Genomic DNA, 23226 nt, shown 5'->3' with positions numbered 1-23226 from the left:
CCTGGTCCAAGCCTATGATCAAATTCCTGAACGCCTGTGGAGCACAGTATGTCCATGATCCTTTGACTGCTGCTGTTCCCAAGGACAAGGAGGTTTTGGATGGAGAGATTAACTGGTTGATCTATGGGAAGGTCTCTGAGGATTGGCAGTATTTGGTTGCTGATGTGGAGCATGCTTGGGAGTCTTGGAAGGCATTGAAAGGGCAGTTTGAGAAGTCGACTATGGGCAGCAGGCTGAAGGCACGTTCTGAATTCCACAATGTTGTCCACGACCCCTCGAAGCCCATCTCCCACTATGTCCAATCAGTTATGGCTGCCAGGGCTGTCCTGAAGAGCCTGGGCCATGAGCCTGATGATGTGGAGACTGGTGATGTCCTCCTCATGAATCTCCATTCATCTTTCGACACTATCCGCACCACCATTCTCACTTCCAAGGATGAACCCTCCCTCTCCACCATAAAATCAACTCTTCTTGGTTCTACTGCTTCCGCCAATGTCTTCATCAAGTCTGAGCCTTCCCCTATTGCTTTGGCTGCTCGTGCTGGTGGAAGAAGGGGTTTTGGTACTGGGGGATCTGGTTATGGAGCTGGAGGATCTGGTTATGGGTCTAGAGAGGATGAGAAGGGTTTCCGTTGGTGCGATCCGACCCAGGAGAGCGCTTGTCACCGGTGCGGTCGTCCTGGTCATATCGCTGCTCGATGCATCCATGATATGCCCCAACATGTCAAGGACTGGGTTATGTCTCCCCCTGGTCGCTCCGCCTCTGCTCAGACAGCTTCTGTCCTTCAAGATGAGCAATCTGCTCGACTTGCAGCTGCGACTGCTTATGGCAAGCATCTCCGTCAAACACTCTTCACTCGCGAAGCTGGATTTGCTGGGAGTGACGAAGAAGATGAGGGAGGGGAAGTTGTACCTGATGGTGGTTATATTGAGGAAAGTTCTCAAGTCTTTATTCATTCTTGATGGTTGCTTGGTGTGGTGGGAGTTGATCAATTTTTCTTTCAAAATTTGTGGAGGAGTTTGTGGGGACGCCTGTTTGTCAGTTTAGGTGGGAGTCTTATCCTTCTTGCGTCCTCACAAGGTGGGAGTGTTAGGATTGGATTGTATCAGACGCTTTCAGCAGCCACAATAACCAAATAGGTACAAACAGTTTCGCATTTTTGGTAATTGTTCTACTGGATGTACTTTTCCTTAGTCCGTTGCTCTATACTAGCCTCCGGTTTGTGTCTGTGTCTGTGTCTGAGTCTCTGGGCATCTTTAGTGTCCTTCTGGTCTATCCCTGCCACATCTAATACATCTCTGTATGGCACTACAGATATGGCCCCGAAACTTCATTGTATCCTAGACCTAATCATGGCTGATAAGAGAGGTTGCCAAGTCATGGAACAATGGATGCTCCCTCACGCCATTGACCTCGTATCCGAACGGGTCCATAGAGAAATGGATGAAGTCTGCCGCAACCTTCGCATCGGGATTAAGCAGATCACACCCACCCTCATTGAGAACTGGACGATGGAAGATACGATGGGCGCTGTGGCAGAAAAATATGCCCCAACATTCCTTCAAATATTGCTCAGAGGAATGACTTCGAAAGCGACAAGCACCAAGAAGTCACCTAAAGCGGTACAGTGCTTCTCAGATATGAATCTATCCTTGATCTGAATTTGTATCACCGCTAGCTTGGCTCGGTGATGGTCTCACAAGTTGCCCATCATAGATCTCAAAATAGCCTTTACTTCCAAGGAATTCATGGGTTCTTATCTTGGGCCAATGGCTTGTCAAGACAGACCATAGAAATCCTTCACAAGATGAGCCTTTCTGTCTCCTTCGACTCTATTCTTGACATCGTCGAGCATGTCGCCGACGGCTGTATTGAGCGGGCGAAGCGGGTGGCCAGAGGACCACATTGCTTCTGCTATGACAACGTGCAGATCAGCACATCTATCCACGTTGAACAGCGAGAAGATGCTCCGTCTAAGGTCCAATGTGGAACGTTTGGCATTATCTACGAGCTCTGCAATGCCTCGGCAGAGGCTGTCCATTTAGGACCACTGATAGAGCGATACAGAAATGCGGGGGAACTCGTCTATACACAGCACGTCAGGCCGACACGCAGAGAGCATCAATCACTGAACAATCAAATTCTGAACCACATCGTCTCTCGTCTCCGGACCTACTCTAGTGCTTTTCATGAATACACGGATGATAGGCTTCCTCTTGAAGACCTTACTCGACGGCCGTTACCTGAAGGTCACACGACAATGTTGAGGATACAATGTGAAGAAGCACTTTCACCGTTTTCACTGTGACGAGCGCGTTCGGGTATATACGGATGCTCTCCCCCTTTCCCCTTTTCCTTTCCCTCAGTCGTGTCGCATACGGCTGAGGTGAGTCTCGTGTTCACACTGAGCTACACATGTACCTGACAAGTATACGATAGATTCATTGTTATTAGGTACATACATCACTATACACAGTCGTGTCGCATACGGCTGAGATTCATTGTTATTAGTTTCTACAGGTTATGAGCCCCTGACGACTCGTGTTCTCGCAAACCGAGTAGTGGAAGCTTTTTACCTTTGAATCCCGGATCCGATTTGCTTCCGAAGCGCCCACCAACGCGCGCATCACTCTCGTTTTCGCGTCTTATCTCTCGTCGACGCGTCCTTCGCAGCCTCTCGCTCGTTCTTCATCACTCGTCTTTGTCTTCTCTCGCTGGCTATGACCATAGGCACTGAACTTTCCGAAGCCATGTCTGGTACTCTATCTGCCCCGAGCACTGCCGAACCCCCTGGCCATCCCGTCGTCCCCCCTCGCGCCGTCGCCCCTACTATCCCCGTCATTCCGATCCCCCCGACCCTACTAGCCGCGTCCAATGCCATCATCCTTGACCTCACCAAGAACAATTGGCCGGACTGGTCCCACCAGGTCGAGCAAACCCTCCGGCTCTCAGGTCTCGCTGGGTACATTGATGGACGTATCGCTCAACCTGCGGCGGCGTTTGATCCCGTCGGTGCCAACAACTGGCTGTCTAACAATGAGGCGATTCTTGGCTTCCTCAGCCTTCGCGCCGTCAAGGAGGAACGCCGTTTTATCGACAAGGCTGGTACTGCCGCTGTTGCGTGGGCCGCCCTCCGCGTTCGTCACGAAAAGCAGGGCCCTCTGGCGCAGATTTTGCTTATCCAGGAGGCGTTCGCGGTTCGCTACTCCCACTCGGAACGTTTCGCTACCACTAGCGATCGGCTCACTGAACTCGTCAAGCGGATATATGCTATTGGTATCCCAACCGAAAGTGCGTTCCTTTCCATCGTCATGCTGAACGCCCTCTCCGCGGAACTTCCGGGTGTTCGCGACCATGTTGCTACCGCTCTCGCCAATGCTACTGTGGACCGCCCTGTCACCGCCGAGGATATTCGCCTTCGTCTTGACTACGAACAACAACTCGTCGACAACGCCGCTGCTACTTCTGGCTCCGTCGAAGTTCTCGCTGCTCAGTCTGCTACTGCTCGTGCAAAGGCTCCCAAAAAGATCTGCTCTCACTGCAAGGCGAACGGCCATCTCGCTGATACCTGCTGGGCCCCCGGAGGCGCTATGGCTGGCCGACGTGATGAAGTCCTCGCGGCCAAGCGCTCTCGTGCTCCCGGTCATGTTAAGCCCACCGTCGCCCCAACTACCCGTCCTACTCCCACTGGTACGGGCCCTCGTCGCGACGACTCCGGACGTGCATACCTACTGGATAGCGTCACTGGTGAAGCCTTCTACCTTGCGGACGCCGGAATTTCCTCTCTCGCCACCCTTGCTACGCAGACGGCCGAACAGACCATCCTCCACACTGAGTCCTATCTGCCGTCCCCTGACTGGCTTGCGGCTTACCACGACTCTCTTGGCGATCGCTTCGAGTACGAAAGTTACCTAACTCTCATGGCGGACTTCAACTGCAATGTCGACTGGTACCAGAGGAGGAGAAATGACATCGCACTCACTTCTGTCGCGATTGAGCCCATTACCTCGTTGCCTCGTTCTCGTGCTCCTCTCCAGAATCCTGACTTACACCCGTACATCCTGGACACTGGTGCTACCGCTCACATCTCGCCCGAACGCAGCGACTTCATGGAGCTACACCCCCTACCGGCCAGCCTCATCAAGGGCATCGGCGGATCCTCCATCCACGCTGTCGGTATTGGCAAAGTCAAGATCCACGTCGCACGGGGTATCACTCTGGTCCTCGACAAAGTCCTCTACGTCCCTCAGGCGACTGTTCGTCTCATTTCTATTGGCGAACTCACCTCTAGTGCCAATCTTGTCGCGCACTTCAGCGGTACGTCCTGCTGGCTTACCAAACCCAATGGCACTATCGTCGCCCGTGGTCCCAAGATGTCTCGGCGACTCTACCGCCTCGACGGTCCTCCTCCCTCCATTGAGTACGCTAACTTCGCCACCCGCGTCCCGGATGTCGCCACCTGGCACCGACGTCTCGGTCATACCAACCCTCGCTCCATAGTCGAGATGGCTACCAAACGTCTTGTCGAAGGTATGCGCATCGACATTTCTTCCGAGCCCCCGAAATGTGACCACTGTATCCTCGGGAAACAGGTCAAAAATTCGGTACCCAAGGCTCGGGAGGGGACGAAGGCAACTAGGGCGCTGGAGATCGTGTATGCCGACCTCATGGAGGAGTCGGTTGTTTCAGCTTCGGGCAACAAATATGTATTGAACCTCATAGACGATTATACATCTTTTCCTTGGTCTTTGCCCCTACGTTCGAAAGATGCTGCCTTCCAACACCTTCAGGACTGGGAGCGCGCTCGCGAACTTGAGACTGGGTCCCGAGTCGGCATCTATCGTACCGACAATGGCGAATTGAGGAGTGACAAGATGTCTGCCTGGCTCGCATCTCGCGGCACCCAACAACAGTTCACTGCTCCACACACCTCTGCGCATAACGGACGCGGTGAACGTATCCACCGTACCCTTCGAAATAAGGCGCGCACTATGCGTATCCAAGCTAACCTACCAGAAAATCGCTGGGATGAACTCATCCTCACCGCGTGCTACCTCACTTCCCGCACGCCCTCTCGCTCTCTTGTCGGGCAAACCCCCTTCGAGGCTTATTACGGCCGGAAACCGAACCTCTCCCACTTGCGCGAGATCGGTTGCCGGGCCTTCGTCCTTGTCGAGAACAAATACAACCCCAAAATCAAACCGCGATCTATCGAATGCGTCCTTATCGGTTACAGTCCCAACTCCAAAGCGTACCGCTGTTACCACCGCCCCACTCATCGCATTATTACCTCCTTCAATGTCCAATTTATCGAGTCTCATGAAGCGATTCCTCGCGTCGTTCACCCTGGGCGTATCCTTGATCTCTCAAACCCCCCGGATACTTCAAGCGCTCCCGATTCCCCAAGTCTTCAAGATCCAAGCGTTCAAGATCCCTCAATCCTTCCAGATACCTTCCAGCCCCTCGGCATTCTACCTCCGGATGGCGACGACTCTCCTACTTGCGCGCCTCCACCTTCCAGTCCCATTCTTACCACACTTGACCCCGCCCCTCCCACCTCCACTCCTGTCGTCGCTCCTACTCCCGCTCCTGAGCCTCGACGTTCCTCTCGCATCCCCATTCCCAGCGACAAATTTGCCCTTGCCCACGATATTCCCAAGGTCACTCCCGTCCAACAGGCTGTTGCCGAATCTCGGGCCATTGGCGAACGCATCCACCAGGAGCGCCTCGACCGTCGTGCTGCCCATTCTCCCCCCACCATTGACGAAGTCCTCTCCATGCTCCACAAATCCTTCGCCGCTCTTCAGGATGGTCCCATCGATGTCGAGTTCCCGGACGATCCCAAGAACCTGAAGGAAGCTATGTCTTCCACAGATGCCGCCCAATGGCACAACGCCTTACTCGAAGAGTTTGCTTCAATCAAGGAGCTCGGTGTGTACAAACTCGTCCCACCCTCTGCTGTCCCTCCCAGTCGCAAGCTCATGCACGGCCGCCCTGTTTTTCGTCTAAAACGCGATGCCACTGGTGCGCCTGCTCGCTACAAGGCTCGATATGTCTGCAAAGGCTACGAGGCCGTATTTGGCTTGGACTATGACAAGACCACCTCCCCCACCATGCGCATGGAATCCTTCCGTGTTCTCCTCCATCTTGCCGCTGCCCTTGACTGGGACGCCCAACAGATCGATATCAAGACCGCCTTCCTTTACGGCCTCCTTCCTGCTGGCGAAACCTGCTATATGCAACAACCCGTCGGCTTCGAAGAACCTGGCAAGGAAAACTGGGTCTGGGAACTTCAGAAAGGACTCTACGGAATGAAGCAGGCCGGACGCATCTGGAACCGCACCATGCACGATCGGATGGTCGAGCTGAAATTTACTCGCCTTCCTTGTGAGTACTGCCTCTATTATCGCCAGGACGAATCGGGTGTCGTAATCGCCGGCGTTCACGTCGATGACTTCCTCTCCATTGCAAACCCTCCGGACGCAAACACCCGCTTCAAGTCCCAATTACGCGAAAAGTGGCAAATCAGCGACCAAGGCGAAGCCAAATTCTGTATCGGCATTGCCATTGAACGCGACCGTTCTACGCGCACCGTATCCCTCTCCCAAACCGCACTCATCGACCGCGTTATCACCCAATTCCATATGAAAGACGCCTATCCTATCGCGACGCCAATGGATGCCGGTCTTCGTCTCTCTCGTACTGAACACTCTCCGAAGACCGAGGAGGAGAAACTTCTAGCGGCTACTCTCCCGTACCGCTCCCTCATCGGCTCGCTGATGTATCTGGCTGTGGGTACTCGCCCGGATATCGCGTATGCAGTTCAACACCTCAGCCAATTCCTTGATTGCTACGGTTCCGCCCACTGGGAGGCTGCTAAGCGCATCATACGGTATCTAAAAGGAACCAGAGACTTCAAGCTCGTGCTCGGTGGGCCTCGCGCTGCGCAACTCGTTGGCTATACCGACTCTGGCTACGCTATGCGTCCTGATACTCGTCGTTCTGTTGGCGGCTATTGCTTCACTCTGGGCTCCGGCGTCGTCACTTGGTCCTCACGCAAACAAAAGACTGTATCTCAATCTTCTTGCGAGTCTGAGTATGTCGCCGCTGCTGAATCGGCTAAGGAACTCGTCTGGCTACGCACTCTCCTCAACGGCATCCATTTTGAACAGCTTACACCGACTCCCCTACTCTGTGACAATACGGGAGCCATCGTCCTCTCTAGCGATCCCTCATTCCACAGCCGCACGAAACACATCGACGTCAAACATCATTATATTCGTGAACTCAGTGACTCTGGCGCACTAAAGGTCAGCTATGTCAACACTAAGGACAACGTCGCCGATATCTTCACGAAAGCCTTGGACGCTGGTCCGTTCACCCGCTTGCGTTCATTCCTAGGCCTGCGTAATACCCCTCCGTCCTTGGAGGAAGTCGGAGAAGACGTCTCTACATGAGGAGGAGTCACGGGCAACTCTTCCATGCGAGGAGGAGACACATTGGATGGTTCGGCTGTCTTCACATTGAGGAGGAGTGTTGAGGATACAATGTGAAGAAGCACTTTCACCGTTTTCACTGTGACGAGCGCGTTCGGGTATATACGGATGCTCTCCCCCTTTCCCCTTTTCCTTTCCCTCAGTCGTGTCGCATACGGCTGAGGTGAGTCTCGTGTTCACACTGAGCTACACATGTACCTGACAAGTATACGATAGATTCATTGTTATTAGGTACATACATCACTATACACAGTCGTGTCGCATACGGCTGAGATTCATTGTTATTAGTTTCTACAGACAAAGTATTTTCCACTTCGCACCACAACCGTAGAGGAGAACACCATCGATGGCAACAACAAATTCATTGAAGTGACCTACTTTGATCAGCTGGGGTTCACATCTGAAGAGCTTTGCGAGTTCGCCATCCCTACGATCAATGACCAGGCGACGAACTCTCGTATCCGTAGCGCAAAGGCATTACGCCGCGGCGATGTGAATGCTTTCACCCGTCTGGAACCATTCCAGGTTGCACCTGGCCTGTTCCATCTCCAAATGAACTTGATATGGGCTCTGCTGCACGTCCACCGAGGGTCACTAAATGATGAGGGAAGCCTATCATTTTTCTTCACTCTCCTCGAAAGGACCCGATTAAACGGAGAGCACCCAGACTTCTATACGCTCCATTCGACTCTCATGCAAATTCTTGACGGGCTCATACTCAGTGCATGGGAGCTAGAGTGTGGTTACGGCTCCCTAGCCGAGTTTGCAGCCTCGGCCCCATCCAAGGAGAAACTTCGTGAAATTGCTGTCCGGATCCTGAAGAAGCATGGGGATGTTCCTGCACTAGCGAAGCCTGATGACAACACTATCCCAGAGACTGATACAAAGCGATGCAACGTCCAGCTTCTCTTCCGAGACCTATCACTGGTTGCAGTGTTGGACAACGCAATATCGGAGGGGGACTGGGGTCGTATCGAAGATATGCTTGGCACACTAGCAGCAATGTTCCGCGGTGCTGGCCCAAACAAATACTCGACTGAGATATTATATCTCATCCATAACCTGCAGGTTGTGTGGACACCCGATTTTGCGTATGTCACCGAATGCTTCCATGGAATGTGGAGTCTCGACTCTGAACTGGGACTTTGTATAGCAATATCATGCGGGATAACTTGATAATTAATCCCACTGGTAGGGCCGGGCATGCCATGGGCGTTGACCTGAACATTGAACATCAGATTGGGCAGCAAAAGGTGAGTGGTGACAATATTCATCATCATCATCATCACCATGTTTCATTGTTTATAGGCACTCTCGACACGGAGGGGCATCCATGGAAGCTGGGAGAGGCTCGCAGACATATCAGCATGTGGAACAGTCATCCGCGGAGCAAAAAAATCACTGGCAAGAGGTTTTCATATCCCCTATCAAGGGACAACACACCAGTCAACGAATCTCTCGCATGCTGTGCGAAAGATCGCAGATAAGGTGCTGGAGCGCAAGCTGCAGATTTCGGTCAGCGAGGGTAACAGGCTCCGCAGTGCTAGCAAAGAAGCAGTCGACCTTATCGGAACTGGCACCGCAAAACTGGTGACGACGATAAGCTCATTCAATAAGAAATTTAAAGAATTGCTTTCGGGCTCACGCTTTGATGATGATGAGAATGACGATCTGGGACTCCCGGCACTCGGACTAGTGATGGATGATGCCGAAATACAATCTCATTCGCAAGATTAATGACTAGCTACTCAGGTACAATTATCATTCTCATGCAAAGGCAGCCGTTCACCCCCCAAAGTCTCTCTGCTTCCAAGTCGCTGTCGCTTCGCCTCTCGACCACTCCCATCAGTATTCTCCTTGCCATCGGAGCCCCCCCGTTTAGCCCCATCGAAGGATCGTATCGTGTCAAATACCCCTTGACTCCAACAATCGGCCCAGTCATCGGTCTCGCCCAATGCAAGCACAATGTCTGCAGGCGAGAGGAGGGTTGTTGGAAGGGTCTTGCTCAAGAGTTTCACGGCTCCGTCACTGAGTATGTCATGGACTGTACCTATTGCTAGAGTATCGTTGTTGTAAGCATCCTCTCGCCACCTGTAAAGACATTTTTCGAGGGGCAGACGCTCGTCCTTCTTCCTAAGTTTCACTCCCTTCTTCCTCTTAGCAACGGGCTTGACCGCCGCTACAGGGGTCCATGGCTTTCCAGTGCCTGAGGTGTACTTCGTAAGATCCACTGCCTGCCCGTGCCGGTCACAGCAATAACTTTGGGCACAAGGAAGAACTGAGCTGTGTGAGAAACTATGACACTTAACATTGCGCTAATACACTCACCTTGAGAAGCATCGCCGCCCAGATACCGCATCCAAAAGAGTCGCAAGCACTCTGTGGTTTGTGCGTAGGTGATTGCGCTTCTGCCGGTCCGCACGTTCTTGCCCGAGAGCTTTACATTGATAGAGTAGTCGGGATCCTCAGCGGGATCTTCACCATCTTCGGAGGGTTTCGGCAGCACAACATCATACACCCAGGGCTCGATCATAGAAAGAAATAACGCGTCTATTTCCTCATCACGTCCTGCCCGACCGCCTCTCTGTAGAGCATCTGCAGAGTTAGGGCATATTCCATATTGGATGACCATGTGGACGTCTCGAGTGTCAACACCCTGGATAAGCCTTCAGAGTATTCTGAGAGTCACGAGCGGCGAGGGACAACTTACTGTTGCGGCACCTGATGTAGCTACGAGTATCCGACATGGGCCATCAGGTCTCGTAAAGGCTTCACATGTTTCATCTAGGTACTGTTGCGACATGCCGCCATGGTAGTGTCGTGCATACTTCTGGTTCCGTAGGGCCTCTGGGGTATGATTATTCAGATAACTTGCAATCCGGTCAGCCATACTTCGGCTATCTACAAATATCATAACTTTCTTCAGCGGAGTACCCGGGTTGTAACTAGATGGGATCAGAAAGTCAAGATTATGAAAATTTTGAGTCCCCTCCACAAGACGTATAGTGGCAAAAGCCAGATTCGGGCGAAGCAGGGATCCACGAAAGACAGGTACATCTGCCGGCATGTTGAGAAGTTGAGTAGAAACCATCAAGATATGTTTCGGTAAAGTCGCCGAGAGCATCTGGAAGGTAGTATCCCTGCCTAAGAGAACACGAAGCCTATTGAGGCGTCCATACGCAGGTCGGAAAGCCTTTTCGCCGTGTTTGGGGAGCCCCGCCGTGTATATATGATGCGCCTCGTCGATGTGAACATGCTTGATCATCTTGCAGAATGCTCGACTTTGTAACAGACGTGCAAAACGGGGCAGGTGACCCTTATAGATCCCGAGTTGCTCAGGAGACACAATAAAAAGTCGGTATTTTCCTCCCTCAATAGCCTGCCCAGTGACATAACGCGGCATGGCATGAATAAGAGGTAACGGTACACGGTACGAATGAGCTTACCTTCCAGAGCAACTTATCATTGGGCGTGTCTTCGTTGATGGAGATGGCGGGGATCCCGAACGTATGGACTACCTCCGTGACCTAACAGGAAGTTTACGTGCAATGTATCTGATTATGGTCAAAATGCTACATACCTGGTTCGATTGTAGCCTCTTCAGGGGCGAAATAATAACAGATACAGCCTTCAAATCCCAGAGCAGGGGCAAGATCATGAACAGAGTCTTGCCGGTGCCACAGCCAGAGTATACAACAGAGTCTTGTCCCTGGATCGTCACCAGAGTACCAGCCAGCTGAAAATCCCGAGGTACAATCTTCTTGCTATTAATTGTTATCAAGTAGCATAGTATAGAGACCCTGTAGACATCAAGAGTTTCCTGTAGCGAAAGCCGAGTAGAGGAGAGCCCAGAGCTGGATGGCAGCAGATTCACTGGAAGCACATTGCTGGCAAGAAGAAATAAATAACCGGGAGTCGAACGTCCAATTTCACGCAGAAGAGAGTCTATACGAGCTATATTCATTATACGAAGCTTGTAGAATATGAGGAGGTGAGCATGGAGGCAAGCTGATCCTTACGCGTAGTGGGACTTAGACGCGTCAAGGTCACGCTACCGCGAGTTGTAGTGGGATTACAACGTTTCTTACTCGACTACAACGGTTCTTACTCAACTACAAATTTTTATTACTCGACTACAAAACCCGACGACCATTACAATCGGCAGCCTTCGGCGGTCTTCGGCTGCGTCGGCTTGCACGGCTGGCTCTCGACATGCGACTTAAGTCGCGTATACCGAGTTCCCACGCCAAATCTACCAGCCTCTCTAGCCTGATTCTGCCCTCAATCAGGCTACGAGAGGGTGGTCACGAGCCTACTAAGTGCTAGCATCACGAATTGCCGTATCTCATCCATCCTACTGCGACTCTTGGGCTTTCATGAAGTTCCCTTCAAATTGAACGGTTATGATCGATTTCGTCGTGGCAGGTTTGCATCTTGTAAATTATTATGCAATAAGTAATTATAAGAAGAGCACCCGAGACCTCTGCAATCCGTCTCGCTCTGCTCCCTCGGACAATGGCATTCCGAATCAATGAATACACGCTGAAAGATGGGTAGCTGGGTCTTCCATGTGACTGCAACCTCTTGTCATTTGGGTTCGGATGACGACGTCATGGAGCCTCCAGATGACCCGCCGGGAGCCACCACCGTCGAATGAAGGGGACATAAGCTTGTCGAGCAGAACGATTACTCACAGAGCTTGTGCTTGTGCCCTTTCTACCTGATCTCGCTAGCCTTCGTTCACTATGGATCCTGAAACTAAACATTCCGCCTACCACACCGCTGCCTTCAATGCGGCAGGAGAAGCCATAATGAGCTTTAAGCCCATTATTGCTGTTCTGAGAAATGTTGGCCGCGCGGGAAAAACGCAACGAACTGGGCGCGTGCGAGTTCTGTTTGCGCGTTCAGCGGTGTCTATCACTTTCACTTCCTATCTCGACGAATACATATGCTATTGCTACAATTACTATACCATCGTGATCCTCTCATTGAGCTCTAGGTGCTGATATCAGAATCAACCCAGTCTGACAACTTTCCACTCTGGCCTTCCGGACGACCCCTTCTGCGCAACTTTGCGCATTTATCTCGTGAACGGCGCCTCCTCTCGACTTCGGACTTGTGTGTACGTCGAGTCTACCCACCAGCGCAGGTGCACAGACTATATTGGGACTACGTAACTGCGAAGATCAAAAGGCATACTCAGTCATGCACGGCCAAAAGGTTTCCGAAGATCTCTTTCATGTGATAATGTGCATGCTACCCCTCTTAAGCCGAGATGACATTGAGGCGTTTATGGGTGTTAGGGAGCGGCAAACAAGGAGGATAGCCCAGCAGTTTGAAGCGACAGGCAAGTGGTATAGTTGGTCAGATATCACCAGCAAGGATGGCATTGAGCAGTGACTGCCGATGACGAACGGGTGCGTACCATGATAGTCTTCATGTTGGCGAAGGTCAAGACTGAATATGTGTATCATAGTTTCTGCAAGGAAGGTTCAAGAGAACAGCAGTAGCGGACTGCTCTGGTGGACTATGCGGTGGTTCGGGTGGCTGCTGGCTCTGTGAACGTGTACACAATCTGAGAGCACCCGTGTAGTTTGGGCGTGGTTTAGGGTAAGACTTCGGTGAGGGAGGAGTTGGATCGAGCGGTTCCTCGCTGGGGTGTTCTTGTTGTTCCGCTCCCTGCCTCTACCTCAGCCAGAGCCTGTCTTGCCCCTCTTCACTTGCTGCTGCCCACATTGATTGACCACCAGCATTGAGTTAGAGGAGTATATGTGGAGAGTAAGTATAGCAGAAGTCACTTGCCAAAGTTTTGGTGTGGGCTAATACTTGAATATATAGTCTCAGTTATCCTCTATCATTCATGATAAGATCCAGTAATATTACATTGGCCAACAGGACACTACTGAACATATAGCATGTTTGGAGAGCTGTATCATAATTGGTAGAGATATATTGTAATAGGAATCCACCATGGGTGCACTCATTAGTTCTTCCTACTGACAGGTGGGGCTCGCAAGGGAAACAACCTTTGGGAACACAGTAGACCAAGCTCCACCTGATCCAAAATGATCTGTGCACCTGCGCTGGTGGGTAGACTCGACGTACACACAAGTCCGAAGTCGAGAGGAGGCGCCGTTCACGAGATAAATGCGCAAAGTTGCGCAGAAGGGGTCGTCCGGAAGGCCAGAGTGGAAAGTTGTCAGACTGGGTTGATTCTGATATCAGCACCTAGAGCTCAATGAGAGGATCACGATGGTATAGGAATTGTAGCAATAGCATATGTATTCGTCGAGATAGGAAGTGAAAGTGATAGACACCGCTGAATGCGCAAACAGAACTCGCACGCGCCCAGTTCGTTGCGTTTTTCCCGCGCGGCCAACATTTCTCAGAACAGCAATAACTCGATCCATCAACACCTCTGTGCTTTTCACGTCTACGCGTAGGCAGACCAAATGGCTCCGCTGACCCCAGACAACGTAACATGTCACCTCGGACAGGCATGATCGCACTCGGCACATTGAAGCACATCACTACTGTTATCACAGGAGTCATGACTTGCATCAATGCGTTATCTACGATTCGGATGAGCCTAATGCTAGGCTTATTGGCATAGAGTATCTTGTCTCAGAGAAGGTACGTCAGGACGTTGAATTTGTCTTCGCAGGTGATCGACCCGTACCGTTATACGGAAGGTTTTTGCGTCTCTTCCGCCGGAAGAGAGGAAGTACTGGCACTCTCACAAGTACGAGGTTCGTCGGCAGTTCTTCCTCCCTCCGGAAGCCGCGTAATCCAAACCGCACGTTATAGGTCGAAAGTGGGATGTTGCAATTACAGGTGAGTCAAAGGAACGTCTCTCCACTACACGTTCTAACCATCCCCAGGTCAAGGGTGCAGTACCAGGTCAGCTCTCCATACCCTATAGCACCCAAACTTTGTTTGACCGTCCCATTTACAGGCGCAGTGACAGATGCTGCAGAGCAGCCCGCCATGCTCGAACTTCAGAAAACATACGGGAAAACAATCCACACGTGGGCTATCGACGAGCACCCTGACCTCCCGCTAGGTCCGCCGAACCTCATGATGTCATATACCGCAGATGGGCAAATACCCCTCGAGGTCCTCAAGAAACGTGATGAGAAATGGGGCATGGATACGGAGGGGAAGAGGAAGCTGAGGGCAGGCTATTTGCCGGAATATCAGACCGTGCATGGGGCGGATGAATGGGAACTGACAGGGAAGGGTGTAGTGTTTGAGCCCGTACTCAAAGATTTGAAGAAATGAGGTTCACGTGTGGCCTTGTTTTGTTCTAATCATTGTGCTATCGTAAAGTGTTGACACTGCAGGGTCCGATGATCTTGCTTCATGCCCAGATTGAGTAGTTCACTCCATTGGATCAAGGGATATCGAGCGAGTGCAAGTTACGTCTCTCAGAGGCCTGATGTGGACACACATCAGGCCTTTGCCATCAAAGCTCACGCGTGTTTGGTACACTCTCGCCCTTGAGTTCATGCAACGTGTGCATTGACTGCTCAATCCTACACCAGTAAGTATAGACCTAGAGCTTCGCCTTAGCAGCACTGCGGCCATCTAGTCACAACAGCTTAGCAACTTCTGCGTCAATGGCATCAGGGGAGGTAGTCGAAGCCCAGCGACTGACGACGTTGCCATTCTTGTCAATCAAGAACTTCTCGAAGTTCCACTTTTCGTCCCATGTGTCAGCACCGTTGGACTCTCGAATTCAATGGGGCGCTGCGCACCTTGATCCTGGTCAACCCAAGGATACCAGCCTTCTGGGACTTGAGCCACTTAAAGACTTCATTGGTATTGTCGCCATTAACATCTGATTTCTTCATCAAAGGGAACGTAACGCCATGGTTTAAAGTGCAGAATTCTGAGATAGCCTTGTCGTCACCGGGCTCTTGTCCGCCAAACTAGCCGGGGTTGCACTAATATAAGCTGAATCATGCATCGTGTGACGGAGCAGGCATACCTGATTGCAGGGGAACCCTAGGATCACGAAGCCCTTGTCCTTGAACTTCTCGTACAGCTTCTGCAAGCCTGGCGCCTATCGATTCATCGCAGCCTTTAATGACCTTGCGACCACACGTACCCTTGTACTGGGGTGTAAATCCACTACGTAAGGTATGAGATGCAACACAATTAAGGATGCGCTACGGGTGCAATACGCACCATTGGGAGGCGGTATTCACAATGAGCACGACCTTTCCTTTCAGATCGGCGAAATCGTACACTTTCCCTCCGGGCATCTCCGCCTTCAGTTCGTAGAATGATTCAACCATTTTCGGTTCGGAATCTCTTGCGGTAGCGATTGTTCTTGAGTAAAGTAAGCTGGCAGGCAAGTGTATGGACGGTAGACGACGGGGCGCAATATGTCTCGCAAACGAGCGGAGAGCAAGATTACCGACAGAGTACCGCGATCTGTTGATAAATGACGATACCCAAGGTAACCGGCGATTCATGCCTCTATTCGTAAATTGATGTCAAGCTTATGAGGCGTATACCGGCGCCCAGAATAGACAGCGGATATCACATGGAAACCGTGTGGCATTGTGGCATAATACTGTGGCATCCACTGCGCATCACTCTCCAATCCTGAGTAGCAGAGCCTTACCCTCGTCTAATTGTATCGCCCGGAGAATGCGTAATTGATGGGTGAGGAATCAGGTAGCAGAGAGCGAGGAAATACAACGAATCCCATCCATGTATTGCCTGCACATCAAGTCAATATCACGAATTACATTTTTAACATACGAGTCGGCCAGGATGCTTAGGCTTTCTGTTCCGAGCCCGATGTCAATCGCGAGAAACGTGGGGACCAGTGTAACCTGTGGATTCCACACTCCCATCTTAAACAGCGGCCAGCGCGACCCCAGATCCCGAAGGTTAGGCATTCTGGAAGGGAGATTATCCTGCGAGTTGCCAGTACGAACGTTCTTGACTTTGGATATCCGAAACCATCTCTGAGCATTTCAGCCTTGATAAAGCGACAGAAAGAGATAAAACAGTGAACAGCATTCTGTCGCGCTCCACGTCTGAGTATATTAGGTGGCGAATTTACACATCCGGATGCGACTGTCGCACATCCGAGATATTCAAACTCACTGAAGATAGTCCAGGCTCGTGTAATCACCCGATGATCAATATACCATCCTAAGTGTAACGAATGGATAGAAGTCAGCACTGAGCAAGATACTGCGGAAGGAGGAGCTCATTACCGCACGGATAGGCACCGTTCCGCCATTCAGCTCCTAGTACGGAATGCTAAACAAGGTCATTCCGTATTGAAGCAGACATCGACCTAAGCCGCATTCTTCAAAAGCCGCTCTGACGGGCGTGCATGATCTTGCCATCATGTCCCAGAAGTGCACCGGCCACCATCTTCCCTGAATGATCGTCACAATGGTTCCTATCCTCCGTGCAAGCCAAGGTGACTGAGCAAGTGGGAAAGCGACAGTGGTCAACGGCCGGGGCTCAATACTACCGTTGACGTTGGACGCGCCAGCCCCCTGTTGTTGTTGGAATTCGCAAACAGAAGGTTCCAAGTGGGACTAGGAAACCTATCGAATCCATTGAATACGACCAACCACTCTGGAGTGCGGCTGATTGTTTTGAGTAGTAGAGGCACTAACTCCATCAGGCGGCCGATGATTAGGGCTCCGTCAAGAGATCAGAGGCTCACAAAGGCTCCAGAGGATTTGACGGATGATACCGACCGATTTTCGCCATTGTATAGAGTCCCGGTCCATTCGCTCTGCTCGCATAATGGCAGAGAATCGGTGAGCGGCAAAGACGTACGGAAAATATAGGTAATCTCGAGCCCCCACAAGACGCTGCTATATGACCTTCTCCGGACGGACAGATCGGATAATCCAGAGTGCCAGCAGGCAGGTCACGAATTTATATGAAGCGGGTAATGAGACCGTGGTTTGCGACAGTTAGCTAGTAGTGATTCCTCTGGAGATTGTCTCGTGAGCCCACGCTCTTTAGTTGTTATATCCCGCCATACATGTCACAGAGCTTGCTATAGGCGTGTCGTCCACTGTCGATGGGAGAGTCCTGGCGGTAGCAGGAAAGAGAAAACCTGTTCAGTAAATATCTAGAAACTGTAGACGGATCGATTGAAGCTCAGCATGCATAGGCCAAAGGTGGGAGGAGTCGCCCCCTCGCCGTCGCCGTCGCGTGGCTCGATGCGGTATCGGGAAGTCCGGGCACCATCCGATCTCTTCAGCCACATCGTCCTCAGGTCCTTCCCTGGTCCTTCTTGTTTCTGAACGTTACTTTGGCAACTATTCGTCTTCATATTTCCTGCATCAGCCGTCGTCTGGAGGAAGTATCTGTACAGAGCACTGGAGAAGATCGGAGGCCGACGTTGCAAGGCGATATTCCTTGAGGAGTGGACAATTGATCCGCTCGTGATCATCTTGGTCTACTTGCTGTTGGAGGCTGTTGCTCTTACCCTCGGTTTCTCCCCAAAACTCGAGGAGCTCTCGGACTTTTGGACGATGTTCGCTGCTTTTTCACGTCGCTCTTGCTGCTCTAGTGGGACGTCAACCTTCTCTGCTGCCTTCTCTGTCGACATAAATTAGCTGGCACATTCTTCACGGGATGGCTACTTGCGATAAAATTGGTATCATCTTGACGTCAACGGAGGATTCCTCGAACGTTTACCGCGCATTCTGGAGCTCTCACTCAATACTGGGGCTTTTCCTTTGATGAATTGCTGATTCTGGCGGTGTCTTCAAACATTGCTGGTCTGGCTCCGTATGGTGCGATTCGCTGCGATAACCGTTTCCTACATTGGAAAGTTGCTCTTACACATGTTACAAAGGTATGTCTGTCGTGTTATGTGTCGAGCTTTGCACGTCGGTGGTCTTGCGGGGCTAGTCAGGTCGTCGAGGGTTGGGAGCTTGCTGCGCTATCGGTAGCGCTCTTCGAGGAACTCCATCTTGAATCACACCATTCTCTTGCTGCAGGCAATTGTCCGAGTGTTCATTGCTCAGTTTTACGATGCTGATGGTGGAGGTTGGGAAGGAAATGTACTTGCCTGGCGATTTGATTCTTATCATGATGTGATCATCACGCTGTGACACGTCACACACAGAATGCCCGTAGCTTCGATTGCAGGAGTCCATTGAAAGCATGGTGCTAATAAGACGTTACGATATAGGTCTCATGAATGTCTGGCAGACATACCTCACATGAGATGACGGTGTTTGGCGGTAATGCCCGGTATGACTGTGAAATGAGCGAGAACGTGTTTGCTTTGTCGGGCTCGGAAGCAAATTCTACGGCAGTGGACGGTGCATAAGTTGCCCCTCAGGCAGGACGTACATTCGTGGAAAAACCTCGTCCTGTGCGGCCCCGTGGTCCTCGATCTCCTCTTGCGTCTCTACGGTACAAGACTGTCCTTCAGGGATGCTGCTCTGTTCGATCTGGTATGCTCGGCACATTTCCATAGCACTTCCAGTGATGGGTGGCCCTCGGCACAACACGGGATTTCTCTGCGCGAGCAACTATTGGGCTTCTCAGGTGCGCGTTGTTCCGCCAACAGGCTCTGGATATAGAATGTGAGCCGTGTCGCGAAGTCGTGGATCGTAGCAAAAGGCGCGTCTTGAATGCCGTAACAAGCTTGCGCGAGGAATGCCACGCGCTGAGCATCCGCTCATGGGACTGAGCTGCGCGGGCTATTATACTACAGCAACGGGAGGGTTCCAACCTGTATGAAGGTGGCAGTGAAGCTAGCGATGCCATCTAATCAACCCTGCCCGTGTCTCCCTTCTCATGACCCCGCGCCGGAAGCGGCGATGTTCTGTGCAAATGCGCTAGATAATCGCGCCTTATCAAATTTCCACTTGGCCGCTATTTAGTTGCTGTCGTATATAATGGTCGGACGCCGCCCAAGCGGCCTCTCCCTCTCTTTCTCCTTTATGCTCTTGCAATCGCTTGTTCCATTTTTTTGGTCTGCTTGATCTTTCGCTATCTTGCTTTTCCGCCTCGGTTTCCCGTTATAATGCGTCGACTGGAGCCCACCTATCCGTCTTTCAATCTTGTTGTCAACGAAGCGCTGGATGACCCCCTCCGACTCCCTCCTTACCACTCGTTCCACCGCCGACCGCATTCTCATCCGGCTTATGGCCCCGCTAGGTTCGAGGACCCGTTAATGGTGAGCCGTTCACCGGCGTTTTTCGTCAATGCCTCTGACGGTTTTTAGACAACCGTTAACTATGGCTTACAAAGCACGGACGATCTTTCGGCTGTTCCTGAGCTCTCATTCGTGAGTTTGTCCGTCTCCTTCGTGCACATTAATTAATCAGCGTCTTAGTCCGACTTCTGGCCGCCGGACGAGGAAGCTGCTAATCTACAGGCTGCGCTGGAGAATCGTCGTATTGCCAAGGGTTCTATATCGAGGCGGCGTAGCTTCTCGGACCTGGTTATTGTGAGCGTCAGGATGGGCGTCCGTCAGTTGTCGACCTACTTACATTGCGGTTTGTCGAAGGATTTGGCTCACATAATCAGACGGAAGTGTCTAAGGAACCCCTTTAAGCGCACTCGAAAAATGCCTGTGCTTAAGGCAAAGGAGGTGAAAATATCTTAAACTATCAGATGACCCAGCGTCCTCGCCAGATTTGCCTCTTGCTGCATCTCGCCCTCGCATTTCGCTGATACTGTTGAATTTGTATCATAGTACCTTCCGTGTTGTTGCTATCGCCTACAGTCTACACTTTGATACAGCAAAAATATGTGGCTATCAACGGGGTTGGAAGGGACATTCGTTCCCATGAGATTGCAATTATCAAGAGACCCCGACTGGGGAAGACCGCATAAATGATTTACAACAGATATACTTCACTGTAGAACTAAGGACCCTACCGATCCCTCAGGTTCTTCTCTCTCTCGTAGGCCTTCTTCACCTAATAAACAGACGGTCGTGTCAGTCTGCGCAGGTGAGGCGGAACTCGATTCAGAACGCACCGCGCTGGTGAAGTCCGCGTCATCCAGCACTCTGAATCCAAGGGCGGCGAGCCCTTTCGTGACCGTCAGACATAGCTCGTGTGCCTCCTTCGTTCGCGCGGAGGCTGTGAAACCTGGAGTGTGATTACCGCCGTTGGCCTCGGTTGGTATTGCTATGAAGGATAGAACGTGAGGGGAACGAAGCGTAACCCACACTGGAGAAGTTTACCGTATGATGGGTGTAAGGCAGGAAGTTCTGCTCACAAAGTTAATACCTGGTCGGGGGCAGCATGGACGCTCAAGACCCACCATATGTGACATTTCCCTGCGACGGCTGGTAAGCAATGTCTTGGTATCTTGCACGGCAGACGGGAACTCACGAAGTCCGTCGAACCACCTATGGCGCCTTCAGCCATAGTCGTCCTCCAATCATACCTCGCACCCATGATCCGTCCATACGTCTTGGCTACAGGTCCTCAGAAGCTCAGCGCTGAATTCCTGACGCAAGAATGACACGACCCATACCAAGAACACTGTTTTGTCTGAGATCATACTGCGCCATCCCGACGGTCATGTTCATCCTGCATCCCGTCGCTTGAGCTGCAGCGCTGGAAGAGATCGTTAACACAAGCTGATCACAGCAGAACCTGACGTCGTACCTGAAACAAGCTTTCACACGTTCCCGTAGTATCTCGAGCTCAGCATAGCTGGGCGCCCGTACGAGCCAGAGCATCTTAGTATAGTCAGGGATCACTAGGTTGGGGAGTGTAAGCGGGGAATCATGTACGCCACATGCAGTGGGACACACCATTTGCCGCTAACTCGTCCTTCCCGCCTCGAATGACACCATGCACGCGATGCGTAGGCTTGATCTGCTGACGGAGCACAGCGACATTGGAGTACGCTAAGAACGCTGCGTCGAGCGCGTTTATGCCCTCCCATGGGGAGGCAGATGCGTGTGCTCTAGTGTCAAGAACGTATTGTTAGATGCATGCTTCCGGAGAATGGGAGGAAGGCTGACTGACGTGTGACCGTGGTACTCTATCTCAATTGACTGGACGGCCAGGGAGGGGCCGATGCCGATTGAGTGGTTGGGTCCGGGGCCAGGATGAGACCTGAGATAGATGAGTAAATCCAAGCCGCAACATCGCTGGCGCAGTCAGGACGTACATTAGACATACATCCATATTCTTATATCCTCCACGCTCGATGAGGATAATTTTCCCTCCTCCTCCCTCCTCGGCTGTCCAAGACAACGCGTGTCAGGCGAGCACGCTTGCACTGTACTTCGACATACTTACCAGGAGTGCCGAGCAAGACAATCTTCCCAGCAATGTCATGTTTCTGCAATGCGTCTTTCAGAGCCAGCGCCACGCCCACCCCACAGATGGCGATCAAATTATGCCCGCATGCGTGCCCGATGCCTGGGAGCGCATCCATCTCAGAGTTCACGCCGAGAACCCTACCTCCCTTGCCATGACTCCACTCTGCTCTCCAGGCGGTGTCGAGGCCGAGATAGTGCTTGGTTACTTTGAAGCCGTGAGAGTACATGAAAGCGGTGAGGGTGTCGTGGGTGCGCCTGAAATGGGGGCATTAGCTTGGCTGACAGGGTAGGATCAGTGTACTCACTTTTCTTGGAAGCCGAGTTCGGGGTGGTCTTTAATATGATGAATGGTGAGAATTGACCCGATCCGGAGCTGGAGGCGAACGCACCATGTATATCCAAGCTCAGTTTCCTCAACTCAGGACTGAACCTGTCCAGAGAAGACTCGATAGTAGCCATGACCTCAGGCCTGTAGATCTCCGTCTCCTCCGACTCGATGCAATCGGGAAGAGTCTTGCTCTTCTCACTTCCTCCTACACAGTAGACATCCTTCCCAGTCGGAATTCCAAAGTCGCAGCAAGACTTGTGCAGATACCCTCCCTGCGAGATGACTTAGCCAACATAGCCGAGTCAGATCGGCGGTTCGGCAAGTACTCACAAAGTCTCCCTCTCCTTCTCTCAATGTCCGGCTCGAACCTGAGTAGCTCGGGTTGGTGATATACGGATAGGGCTCTACCACCGGCGCATTGCTGCGCCGCCTGCCCAGGTTAGCCAACAGCCCGCCGAAGCAACCGCTCTTTGAGTCGGACATCTTCAGTCTTGACCTGGGGGGTACTCGCGCGAGGTGGCTGAAGTATCGAGGGAAATGAGGCCTAAATGAAATACCACAATCGAGACGTCATCATTGCTTAGGACCCCGGCATACTGGTATATATGTTTGATCCTAGTGCGGACATAAACGGCCAATTTTGAGGCCCTATGTCGGATATTTAGGCGGACATAAAGCCCAAAATTTCGGTCCATGTCCGGTATATCACGGCGGACACAAGGGCCTTGCCGGTCTTGGTGTCCGATCACCTGGCGGACATACGGAGTCGTCGAAGTGTCACACCCAGTAGTCCTTGTACTAGGTTGAGTGGTGTCTCTTATGCTTCTCAGTCAACTGTCAGCTCGTCTCGTGTATATCCAGGTATATCCTCAGCAACGGTGAATGAAATGCAAGCTTTGGAAACAGTGGTGGATCCTAGGAAGACTGAAATACAATATCCCGGAGTAATCATGTCACGATCTACTCGTTGCAGCGTTGGGCGTGTGCCGGTTTCGAGGTTGGATCCGTTTGGCGGACACACCGGGGGACGCCCGAGCATAGGTCACTTATGCGGACATAAGCAGCCCAATTTGGGCTGACCGGATCCTAGAGGCGGACATATCCGG

The 23226-nt window shown here is 51.8% G+C and overlaps 8 protein-coding genes across 8 annotated transcripts in view; 4 read left to right on the top strand and 4 right to left on the bottom strand.

The window, feature by feature from the left end:
- GLOTRDRAFT_140432 (uncharacterized protein) overlaps positions 1–1125 on the top strand; it is a 2581-nt gene extending 1456 nt beyond the window's left edge. The window contains exon 2 of the mRNA XM_007870877.1: positions 132–1125. Within this exon, the coding sequence (XP_007869068.1) occupies positions 132–962 (831 nt within the window). The 3' untranslated portion in view covers positions 963–1125. The remainder of the gene's footprint in view (positions 1–131) is intronic.
- Positions 1126–7790: 6665 nt separating this feature from the next.
- Positions 7791–8983, top strand: GLOTRDRAFT_46819 (uncharacterized protein; the record flags this gene model as incomplete). Its single annotated transcript, XM_007870513.1, has 2 exons — positions 7791–8587; positions 8650–8983. Coding segments are annotated over 2 exons (1131 nt in total), but the record flags the coding sequence as incomplete, so codon positions are not given.
- A 1013-nt stretch (positions 8984–9996) lies between these two features.
- On the bottom strand, positions 9997–10413 carry GLOTRDRAFT_23081 (P-loop containing nucleoside triphosphate hydrolase protein; the record flags this gene model as incomplete). The annotated part of the gene is made up of 2 exons (XM_007870468.1): positions 9997–10152; positions 10207–10413. Coding segments are annotated over 2 exons (363 nt in total), but the record flags the coding sequence as incomplete, so codon positions are not given.
- Positions 10414–10668: 255 nt separating this feature from the next.
- GLOTRDRAFT_46656 (uncharacterized protein) lies at positions 10669–10899 on the bottom strand (the record flags this gene model as incomplete). The annotated part of the gene is made up of 1 exon (XM_007870502.1): positions 10669–10899. A coding segment is annotated over one exon (231 nt), but the record flags the coding sequence as incomplete, so codon positions are not given.
- A 2995-nt stretch (positions 10900–13894) lies between these two features.
- Positions 13895–14675, top strand: GLOTRDRAFT_8058 (DUF1264-domain-containing protein; the record flags this gene model as incomplete). The annotated part of the gene is made up of 4 exons (XM_007870455.1): positions 13895–13935; positions 13994–14129; positions 14189–14245; positions 14397–14675. Coding segments are annotated over 4 exons (513 nt in total), but the record flags the coding sequence as incomplete, so codon positions are not given.
- A 412-nt stretch (positions 14676–15087) lies between these two features.
- On the bottom strand, positions 15088–15796 carry GLOTRDRAFT_46992 (glutathione peroxidase; the record flags this gene model as incomplete). Its single annotated transcript, XM_007870527.1, has 5 exons — positions 15088–15195; positions 15254–15427; positions 15487–15554; positions 15607–15629; positions 15687–15796. The coding sequence occupies 5 exons, from the start codon at positions 15794–15796 to the stop codon at positions 15088–15090; spliced, it is 483 nt and encodes a 160-aa protein (XP_007868718.1).
- A 3731-nt stretch (positions 15797–19527) lies between these two features.
- On the top strand, positions 19528–20060 carry GLOTRDRAFT_95643 (uncharacterized protein; the record flags this gene model as incomplete). The annotated part of the gene is made up of 4 exons (XM_007870876.1): positions 19528–19680; positions 19729–19791; positions 19840–19975; positions 20014–20060. 4 exons carry the CDS (start codon positions 19528–19530, stop codon positions 20058–20060), a joined length of 399 nt encoding a protein of 132 aa, XP_007869067.1.
- A 113-nt stretch (positions 20061–20173) lies between these two features.
- On the bottom strand, positions 20174–22641 carry GLOTRDRAFT_112096 (amidohydrolase). The gene is made up of 14 exons (XM_007870875.1): positions 22451–22641; positions 22182–22392; positions 22098–22125; positions 21770–22047; positions 21639–21711; positions 21494–21583; positions 21277–21431; positions 21128–21221; positions 20994–21076; positions 20849–20934; positions 20778–20793; positions 20698–20724; positions 20490–20641; positions 20174–20428 (listed from the first exon to the last, which is right to left on the bottom strand). The coding sequence occupies exons 1-14, from the start codon at positions 22601–22603 to the stop codon at positions 20384–20386; spliced, it is 1491 nt and encodes a 496-aa protein (XP_007869066.1). The 5' UTR covers positions 22604–22641; the 3' UTR covers positions 20174–20383.
- Between the last annotated feature and the right edge of the window lie 585 nt (positions 22642–23226).

This window comes from Gloeophyllum trabeum, assembly GCF_000344685.1.
Source record: "Gloeophyllum trabeum ATCC 11539 unplaced genomic scaffold GLOTRscaffold_00012, whole genome shotgun sequence".
NCBI lineage: Eukaryota > Fungi > Basidiomycota > Agaricomycetes > Gloeophyllales > Gloeophyllaceae > Gloeophyllum > Gloeophyllum trabeum.
Note: the sequence above shows the minus strand (reverse complement) of the source record. Positions and strands in the feature narration are given on the sequence as shown.

Coding starts and splice junctions, on each gene's coding strand:
- GLOTRDRAFT_112096 (XM_007870875.1), bottom strand. CDS start 22,603: ATGTCCGACTCAAAGAGCGGTTGCTTCGGCGGGCTGTTGGCTAACCTG. Junction 22,393..22,450: donor GAGAAGGAGAGGGAGACTTT/GTGAGTACTTGC, acceptor GTCATCTCGCAG/GGAGGGTATCTGCACAAGTC. Junction 20,429..20,489: donor ACGCGGACTTCACCAGCGCG/GTGCGTTCTGAA, acceptor TCTGTTTATTAG/GTGAAGAAGGCCTACGAGAG.